Source organism: Polyodon spathula, unplaced genomic scaffold, assembly GCF_017654505.1.
Source record: "Polyodon spathula isolate WHYD16114869_AA unplaced genomic scaffold, ASM1765450v1 scaffolds_2947, whole genome shotgun sequence".
Lineage (NCBI taxonomy): Eukaryota > Metazoa > Chordata > Actinopteri > Acipenseriformes > Polyodontidae > Polyodon > Polyodon spathula.
In genome coordinates, this window is record NW_024474412.1 from 1,850 (window position 1) to 12,628 (window position 10,779).

The following is a 10,779-nucleotide window of genomic DNA, read 5'->3' on the forward strand; positions in this document are numbered from 1 at the left end:
TTTAAAAGTAATATCGGCTCTGTGGCTGCAGTGGCTGCTGTGCATTGGAAGACAATGGTGCACAGTGAGGGGATTCAGAGGCCATGGGTTTGAGAGGTGATTCAGAGGCTGTGGGTTTGAGACAATTGATTCAGAGGCTGTTGGCCCATGAGAGGTGATTCAGAGGCTCATGATGACATTCTGTTTCACTCACTTCAGCTCTTTCTGTGGAAGCGTGCTTCTCTACCAGAGCCAAACCAAATGCAGTTGCCAGTTTCTTTACCATTATAATTTTCTTTCTGGGGCTCTTTGGAAGTGCCCGGTTTACTCCACTTACTGCCTTCCCCAGTGACTGAGCTGAAAAGAGAACTTTTGACTGTGAGTTTGTCAAATGATTCTCATGAAGTTGTGATTCTGGTTCATGTCATTTTTAAAGATTTCTCCTTTACTTTCTCATTGTTTCTTTGCTCTTTTCTGCTTCCCTTTTCTTCCTCTATCCACAAGAGGGAGAGAGAGAGGAATAAAATGACGATCTGTAATCCAGAGCAGTGGTTCTTAACCTGGGGTCCTCAGAGACAGTCCAGGGGGTCCACAGGAAAAAAAACTGGAAACTTTTCACTCAACATTAGCAATGTGCAAAATCAAAATGTTTGCTGCTTGAATGGATTTGATTTCACAAAGTTTATGATGGATCTGTTAACCTGCAGCTCTGATTTTACTATTTTACAATTCATAATTATTTATACTGTGTAACAAAGCTACATAATCACACCTGTGGATAGGATGAATTGTTTGAGAGAAGCTATTAATTCCCAAGTGACAAAGAAACTGCATCAGCTGAAAATGAGTTTAAACTTAAGAGCACTGCTTGGCTAGAAGTGGCTGCTGTGCCAAGGAAGACAATTTGCATAGAAAAGACACTTTGCATTGGCAGCACATGCTTCAGTGCTCTGGGAGTGTTTATAGCCCTGTGAGTTTAACACTTCATGATTGAGAGCTGCCCTTCATGGCAACAGAATCCACAACAACAATGACTTTTATCAGCATCTTCTTCTGGGCACTTGTCATCTGCACTCAGGGTAAGAATCATTTAGAAAAAGTATTTTAGAAAAATATCTGTTTCTGGGACAAATCTTACATAAGTGTTAAAAGTAAAATGGGTGAACTGAAAAAAAATAAAAGGCTTGAAATTTATTGTGTTACATAATTTATTAAATGATTTATTATAATATTCTATTTTATGATTTATTATTTTCAGAATCCAGTGGACAGTATACTGTGACTCAGACTCCAGCAGTGAAATCTGTTCTCCCAGGAGACACAGTCGCTCTGAGCTGTAAAGTCAGCAGCGCAGTGTACAGTAACAAGCTACCTAGCCTGGTACCAACAGAAACCTGGAGAAGCTCCCAAACTCCTGATCTATTTTGCAAGTACCCTTCAGTCTGGGATCCCAACTCGTTTCAGTGGCAGTGGATCTGGGACTGACTTCACTCTGACCATCAGTGGAGTCCAGGCTGAAGATGCAGGAGATTACTACTGTCAGAGTTTTCACTACCCCAGCAGTAGAAATGTGTTCACACAGTGCTACACACCCGTACAAAAACCTCCCTCAGCTGGACTGCACAGCGACTGCACTGCTGCAGCTGGGACCTACTGCAGGTGCTGAGGGTGAAGGCAATGAAACGGGACACGGCCTGTGGAGGAGCTCAACTGCACACAAACACACTGAGCTCAATAACAACACACAGTCACATGTAGGTATGGATTCAATATTAGTCTATTTAAACAAACTGATTTTGTTGTGACTACAGGGTCCTCTAGTAATGTAGTGATGATACCATCTATTCTAAATTCTGAAACATCATTCAGTTATTCCAAGAATTGTAAAAATGTAACTCATGTTTTTTATATCTGATTCTCATATGAAGATGCCCATGAATCCTGTTGCACCAGCTAAGTTCTTACTTAGCTTAGTTATAGTGTAAGTCTTACTCACTTTAATTTTACACATGACTACATTTCCACTAGCTGCACCAGGTAAGATAGTTAGAACACAAGGCTTAGTTGTTTCTTACAATGTATCCATACCTTTGAGTGGGTGGAATCTATTGGTAGAATTACATTTCAAGACGGCTCGGCAGCTGTTGCTGCTTCTCTTTCATGCTGATTTTAACAGAGTTTTTCGGCGTCAGCATATCTTGCGAGGCTGCATACATCCTCTTGACAGTTAAGATATTGACATTGATGCCGTTTTAGACGAGAGAATATTCTGATCACTGATTATGTGTGTGTATATCCAGGTGAAATGTGAATACAAATACAAATGTATTCACTGAAATGTGTAATTCTTCATTCATATCACTGGCACATGGCAGGTAGATTTTGCATGTAGGTATATCCATTAGGGTAGGCTTTTTTATAACAATTTCCATATTAAAAATGGATGCATTTTGATAATATTTTAAGGTAAATATGTTATTTAATATAAATTACAAATACATTAGAGAATGAGCATGTCTACAAATGAGTTGGCAAAGAGGCAATGTAATATTTATAACACATTCATAATATTCACTTGAATTCCCTACATCACAGACTCCCCACTAATTCAGCCTCATTCCAAATGAAAGAAACCTGGTTTGTTACAATCTTTCTCAAAACATCATGTCAATACAAGAGCCATGTGTTTCTCAGTGAGCTGGGATTGCCATGGCAATGGAGTGTGATCAGTCACTGTGTGCACCCTTTCACACACAACAATCAGTCAATCAATAAAGAAATCAACACATGAGTGTTCTACCTTTTCCCCTGGCTTGTTAAATATTAGCATGATTGAAATCATGAAAATACACTCATAGCAGTTCAAGGTACCTCTTGGAAAGGCCTGTGAAAGACAGTGAAGTAGATGTTACATTTAGAAGAGGAAGAAGCTGTCAAAATGAGAACAATGACAAGAACAGTGACAGGTCCATTACTTGTACAGCAGCAGCAACACATGGGAAGGTATAACACTAGGGTTAGGGGTAGGGCACTACATACCCTTTAATTCTCAATAGGATTGAAATAATGACACAAACAGAAGCATTATTGTCAGTTTAGACAGACACACAGATTAGACAGCAGTGATATACTGAGAGCTTTGACTGGGGGAAAAATAGAAGAAAACAGTAAAAGTGGCCCAACCCTATGAAGCCCCACTGGTGCTCACGGCTCAGATCTCATGTAACTGCCTGGGACAGGATTTGTATAAAGGAAGGTGCTTTGCATACCTGTGCCTGCCTCACTGCTCTGCACAACAGCTAGAATAACTGCACTGCTCCATTGCTCAGGGGTTTTAAAGCTGACAGTTGAGCCCTTTCACAGTCACTGAGACACACAGAGAGCATGGCTTCACTGGGGCTCCTCCTCTGGACACTGGCACTCTTTGCTCATGGTAAGAAATCATCATTCTTATTAATTATTATTAATATCAGCGCTTCCTCAGCAAACAGTGGAATATAGTTAATGGACGAGGCTGTTGACTCGGTGGGTTGATGTTCTGTGTTTTTATTTTCAGAATCCAGCGGTCAGATTGTCCTGACTCAGAGTCCCACAGTGGAGTCTGTCTCTATAGGAGGGAGTGTCACTCTGAACTGCAGATCCAGTAGCTCTGGTTTTACCAGCAGTCTAGCCTGGTATGTGCAGAAACCCGGAGGAGCTCCTAAACTCCTCTTCTCTTCACTGAATAGCCGAGTCTCTGGAGCTCCAGCTCCATTCACTGACAGCAGCTCAAGAACAAACTTCATGCTGCCCATCAGTGGAGTCCAGGCTGAAGATGCAGGAGATTACTACTGTCAGCAGCACTATAGCTTCCATTAATGTGACCTTTAAGAGACACACTGCAGATATTAACACTGACCACAAGAGGGAGCCAGAGCATCACTGCTGTCCAGTGCAGTACAGTAATAAGACAATTGAAATAGGCAGCAGCATATTTAGTCTTGTAAAGCGCTTTATGATGGTGCTCCATTATCAAAGGTGCTATATAAAAAAAAATTGATAGATTGATTGATTGATTGATTGTACTGGTTAGCACTCTGAACTCTGCATCCAGCGATCTGAGTTCAGATCTCATTAGGACCTGAGATGTTCAGTTCTTTACAAAGAAAAAAATCTAGTGAATTCACCATTAATGTTTGTGTGTGTGATTGAACAAGTGAGATGAATGCAGATTTCCATGTCTGAGGCGTGAAATGCAGATGAAGCGAGGCACCATGTTACATCCTTCTGTGTAGCCCACTTCCAGCCCCCTTTGCATGGATGCACAACACTGAGGAGCTCCTCTGGCAGGGCCGGTATGGTTTCTTCAGCTCTGCCAGGGGAACACTTGCCTTCATACATAACAATGCAGTACTCATTTACTGCCAGTTCAATGCTTTTGAATGGATACTTTGCCATAGCTGTTGCTTGATCCACAATGCCAAACACACTGACCACTTTCCAGTCAGGCTGAATTTCTTCCAGAAATGGACCTACTGTGCTGACCTCCAGTTCAGTTTTGCTAAGTGTTCTAGCAGAGTGAATGCTCTGCGTGTTTGGGGTTTTCTTTGGACAGTTCTGTTCCCACCTGTTTGCCCATTCATCTTGTGTCTTCTTTACCACATGCTTTGTAATATAAATGATGCACACATTTGGGCATGCTTCTTTTACCACCTTAGCAAATTCTTCTGCTGTGTTACAACAGCATGCTTTTGCAGAATGCGCCTCCAAACTGCATGTTTTACTTTACCTGCAACTCCATCAACTGGCCCTTTGCCGTGTGCTGTGGCAAAAAAGCTCCAATCAGCTCGATGCAGACTACAGTGTACATTGCTCGGCATGGTAAGGGTGGACAAAATGAATCTGTTTTTAATTTGGCTAGCAGCACCATCAGAAAAGAGGTGCAATTTAGAGATGTTGGCTGAAGTTGAGGCTTCATCAAGAATAGCCCGATTGGAGCAAACAACTGCAAATGTGTCATGTTGCCGTTCATCACTGAGCACAGCATAAGAAGCACTAACAGACTGAGCTGTGAGAACTGCTGGAAACAGAGTCCCTCCTTCTGTTATCCACTGAGCTGACATTATCTCAGCTTGCTGCTTTATAGTGAAGTGTTCTGAGAAACCTTGCTGAAGTATAGCTTCACATTCATTTCAATTCATCTTCAGTGTCTTGATTTGGTGAAGCTGCACCTTGGCAATAAAACTGTGGCTGCGCAGAATGGTGCGCTGGGTTTGAGCTCCTCCTTGGCACCCTGTAATGTTGACTCAAGCAGTTCCTTTTTATTGTTACCCATCTATTGGTAGTAGTGTACAATTGTATCTTCATTACCATTGCCTTGTATTAGCTGATTGACAGAACAAACAAGGCCTTGGCATGTATCACACTGGCCAAGGCAGCATTTCCTCTGCCAGGTGCAAAGTGACCCAAAGACCAGGAGATTTCCACTGGGGATTGTGACGGAAAGATGAGTTCTGGTGATGAATCTTCCTCCCGACCTGTGAGGGCGCTAAAGAACGAGAGGAGAAGTATCTGGAAGGGCTGGCCTGACAGTCAGTTTCCGGGTCAGGGAAGTGGGTCAGCCTGGAAAGAAGCGCGACTCTGTTGTAAGACCGTATTGATTTGAAAGGTAGACGAGAAGCAGCTGCAAGTAATAAGGCAGCTGCAGCCGTTTACCTAGATATCATGCGGGATTACATATAGGGGCCAGGGTAACGCTGATCTTTTCCTTCGTTTGGGTAGAACGTTTGGAGGAAGAAGAGCGAGAGTGGAACTCGCAGTGTTTTTGTGATTACGTGTTGTGTTTGTTTATTAACTGTCTGTGTTTATTTCACTGTAGACAGTTAGAGCACTACTCCAGAGCTGTCGCAAAGGGTCAGCACTGTCCGGAGCACCCCTGCACGCCACCGTATCTGTGTATTCACCACGCACCCTCACGTCTGCACTCACCCAGGACTGGTGACCGTGGGTTCATTTTTGTTCTGGACTGTGCCCTGTTTTGTTATCTCCGCGCTTTACACATGGTTGTGTATCACCGGGGATTTATTATTTTACGGTCACCAGACCTGGATTATAAATAAAAGCACCTTTTCACTGGAAACTGTTGTCTGCCTGTCACTCCTGCATCGCATCACCGCTATACCTGTTCCCCTCCACTAGCCACTTTGCCACAGGGATATTCTGGCAAACCTTTTTCATCTAGTAGCATCTTTGTGTTCTCATGGTAATGACAGACAGACAGGTTGAACGTGCACAGGGCTCAATGCTGCAAAATTTTTTTGATTTTCCGATTTTTCCATCAGGATATTCATTCTTGAAGAGGCGATGAGCTTCAAGAACTCTCATCATGAGCACTTTTTTGTGCATTCTTTTTTTGTGCATCCTCACTTGTGATAGTGACGCAGTCTTTTCATCCAGGCAGCTGACGGGACACACAATCAATCTCATAGAATGCACAAACCTGACGTTCTGTTTCACTCACTTCAGCTCTTTTTGTGGAAGCGTGCTTCTCTACCAGAGCCAAACCAAATGTAGTTGCCAGTTTCTTTACCACTACACTTTTCTTCCTGGGGTTCTTTGGAAGTGCCCGGTTTACTCAACTAACTGCCTTCCCCAGTGACTGAGCTGAAAAGAGAACTTTTGATGGTCAGTTTGTCAAATGATTCTCATGAAGTTGTGGTTCTGGTTCATGTCATTTTGAAAGATATCTCCTATACTTTCTCATTGTTTCTTTGCTCTTTTCTGCTTCACTTTTCTTCCTCCCTATTCTCCACTTCCATGCTTTCTGCTGCTCTCTGTTCCTCTGTTTCATCCCTACTCTTTTCTCTTCTAACATCCTTGCATGATATGCACGCATTCTCTCTGCTGCAGCTACTGGAAGCATTTTCCAACGTTAATCTAGATAAAAAAGGAGGGCTGATTCAGCCAATTAAATCACTGAATTCAATACATCTTTTCTTCATGATCTTTACTTTTTTTAAATATTGAATTTGTGAATCTCTAGAAGCACTCACTGCACTACACTCTGTGACCACAAGAGGGAAAGAGCGAATAATAAAATGAAGCTCTTTAATCCAGAGCAGTGGTTCTTAACCTGGGGTCCTCAGAGACAGTCCAGGGGGTCCACAGGAAAAAACTGGAAACTTTTCACTCAACATTAGCAATGTACAAAATCAAAATGTTTGCTTCTTGAATCGATTCGATTTCACAAAGTTTATGATGGATCTGTTAACCTGCAGCTCTGATTTTAATATTTTGCAATTAATGATTATTTATACTGTGTAACAAAGCTACATAATCACAGCTGTAGCTAAGATGAATGGGTTGAGAGAAGCTATTTTTTTCCAAGTGACAAAGAAACTGCATCAGCTGAAAATGAGTTTAAACTTAAGAGCACTGCTTGGCTAGAAGTGGCTGCTGTGCCAAGGAAGACAATTTGCATAGAAAAGACACTTTGCATTGGCAGCACATGCTTCAGTGCTCTGGGAGTGTTTATAGCCCTGTGAGTTTAACACTTCATGATTGAGAGCTGCCCTTCATGGCAACAGAATCCACAACAACAATGACTTTCATCAGCATCTTCATCTGGGCACTTGTCATCTGCACTCAGGGTAAGAATCATTTAGAAAAATGCATTTACAAAAATATCTGTTTCTGGGACAATTTTTACATAAGTGTTAAAAGAAAAATGAGTGAACTGAAAAAAATTAAAAGGCTGAAATTTATTGTGTTTCATCATTTAATTCAATGATTTATTATAATTTTCTATTTTATTATTTATTATTTTCAGAATCCAGTGGACAGTATACTGTGACTCAGAGTCCAGCAGTGAAATCTCTTCTCCCAGGAGACACAGTCGCTCTGAGCTGTAAAGTCAGCAGCACAGTTTACACCAATAATTACCACTACCTAGCCTGGTACCAACAGAAACCTGCAGAAGCTCCCAAACTCCTGATCTATTATGCAAGTACCCTTCAGTCTGGGATCCCAACTCGTTTCAGTGGCAGTGGATCTGGGACTGACTTCACTCTGACCATCAGTGGAGTCCAGGCTGAAGATGCAGGAGATTACTACTGTCAGAGTTTACACATCCCCAGCAGTAGAGATGTGTTCACACAGTGCTACACACCCGTACAAAAACCTCCCTCAGCTGGACTGCACAGCGACTGCACTGCTGCAGCTGGGACCTACTGCAGGTGCTGAGGGTGAAGGCAATGAAACGGGACACGGCCTGTGGAGGAGCTCAACTGCACACAAACACACTGAGCTCAATAACAACACACAGTCACATGTAGGTATGGATTCAATATTAGTCTATTTAAACAAACTGATTTTGTTGTGACTACAGGGTCCTCTAGTAATGTAGTGATGATACCATCTATTCTAAATTCTGAAACATCATTCAGTTATTCCAAGAATTGTAAAAATGTAACTCATGTTTTATATATCTGATTCTCATATGAAGATGCCCATGAATCCTGGGCTGGGTTGCAGGAGCTGTGTGTAAGTTCTTAATTAGCTGCTCTGATATAGTGTAAGTCTTACTAACTTTAATTTTAGCACAGGACTACATTTCCACTAGCTGCACCAGGTAAGATAGATTAGAACACAAGGCTTAGTTGTTGAGCTTACAATGTATCCATACCTTTGAGTGGGTGGAATCTATTGGTAGAATCACATTTCAAGACGGCTCGGCAGCTGTTGCTGGCTTCTCTTTCATGCTGATTTTAACAGAGTTTTTCAGCGTCTAAAGGGCTCCTTGACTCCGAGGCCACATAGCTCACTGCAAACACAGCAGTTCTACACATTGACACTGATGCTCCGTTTCAGAGAGAGGGGCTCTTCTGATCACTGATTCTGTGTGTCCACACATACCAGGGCTCATGTGAATAGCCTTTCAAATACAAATGTATTTACTGAACAGCACAATATTTATTCAGATTTCAAATCAATGTAAAATGCCCCCAGCCCCTCCGCATTTTGCAGCACTGTCACACTGGTATACTGCACACTCTGGGGCTTCAACAAGAGCAGCAGTGATTTGCAGGACACAGACATGGGGAAGATTTGGGACTGAGAGCAACACACAGGTAGGAAATGCTGTTTGACATTACAAATACATTAGATAATGAGCATGTCTACAAATGAGTTGGCAAAGAGGCAATGCAATATTTATAACACATTCATAATATTCACTTGAATTCCCTACATCACAGACTCCCCACTAATTCAGTCTTATTCCAAATGAAAGAAATCTGGTTTGTTACAATCTTTCTCAAAACAGCATGTCAATACAAGAGCCATGTGTTTCTCAGTGAGCTGGGATTGCCATGGCAATGGAGTGTGATCAGTCACTGTGTGCATCCTTTCACACACATCAATCAATCAATCAATAAAGAAATCAATACATGAGTGTTCTACCTTTTCCCCTGGCTTGTTAAATATTAGCATGATTGAAATCATGAAAATACACTCATAGCAGTTCAAGGTACCTCTTGGAAAGGCCTGTGAAAGACAGTGAAGTAGATGTTACATTTAGAAGAGGAAGAAGCTGTCAAAATGAGAACAATGACAAGAACAATGACAGGTCCATTACTTGTACAGCAGCAGCAACACATGGGAAGGTATAACACTAGGGTTAGGGGTAGGGCACTACATACCCTTTAATTCTCAATAGGATTGAAATAATGACACAAACAGAAGCATTATTGTCAGTTTAGACAGACACACAGATTAGACAGCAGTGATATACTGAGAGCTTTGACTGGGGGAAAAATAGAAGAAAACAGTAAAAGTGGCCCAACCCTATGAAGCCCCACTGGTGCTCACGGCTCAGATCTCATGTAACTGCCTGGGACAGGATTTGTATAAAGGAAGGTGCTTTGCATACCTGTGCCTGCCTCACTGCTCTGCACAACAGCTAGAATAACTGCACTGCTCCATTGCTCAGGGGTTTTAAAGCTGACAGTTGAGCCCTTTCACAGTCACTGAGACACACAGAGAGCATGGCTTCACTGGGGCTCCTCCTCTGGACACTGGCACTCTTTGCTCATGGTAAGAAATCATCATTCTTATTAATTATTATTAATATCAGCGCTTCCTCAGCAAACAGTGGAATACAGTTAATGGACGAGGCTGTTGACTCGGTGGGTTGATGTTCTGTGTTTTTATTTTCAGAATCCAGCGGTCAGATTGTCCTGACTCAGAGTCCCACAGTGGAGTCTGTCTCTATAGGAGGGAGTGTCACTCTGAACTGCAGATCCAGTAGCTCTGGTTTTACCAGCAGTCTAGCCTGGTATGTGCAGAAACCCGGAGGAGCTCCTAAACTCCTCTTCTCTTCACTGAATAGCCGAGTCTCTGGAGCTCCAGCTCCATTCACTGACAGCAGCTCAAGAACAAACTTCATGCTGCCCATCAGTGGAGTCCAGGTTCAAGAACCAGTTTAATTGAGGGAGCACACAATAAAGTAAAAGCAGGATTTGCCATAATGCCTCCAGCATCTCTAATTCCTCTTGGTTTACCCACAATATGCAAGTAACAATTACCCTGGAAAGAGCACCGTGCTTCTGAACTGCTAAACCCATGAGATTATAGAAACAATCAGGAACTTTCTCCTTTACTAAATATGCAATGCAGAAGAAAGAGGAAATATAGGAATTCTCCCTTGCACTGTTAAGAGTTCTTTGCTGTCAATAAAGAGGCTTTGTGAGTGATTTCAGTGGTGGCAGTATGAAAAGCACACCCGTCATGTGAAACAAACCAGTCCAAAACGAGACATTGATG

At 42.2% G+C, this 10,779-nt stretch overlaps 1 pseudogene and 2 gene segments (V, D, J or C); all 3 read left to right on the plus strand.

Annotated features, from left to right (window-relative positions):
* Positions 1-1,009: 1,009 nt before the first annotated feature.
* Positions 1,010-1,964, plus strand: LOC121311099 (annotated as a pseudogene).
* Positions 1,965-3,019: 1,055 nt separating this feature from the next.
* LOC121311100 lies at positions 3,020-3,976 on the plus strand. The segment is given in 2 exon segments: positions 3,020-3,412; positions 3,536-3,976. Coding segments are annotated over 2 exon segments (351 nt in total).
* Positions 3,977-7,534: 3,558 nt separating this feature from the next.
* LOC121311098 lies at positions 7,535-9,073 on the plus strand. The segment is given in 3 exon segments: positions 7,535-7,607; positions 7,787-8,132; positions 8,983-9,073. Coding segments are annotated over 3 exon segments (510 nt in total).
* Positions 9,074-10,779: the final 1,706 nt, after the last annotated feature.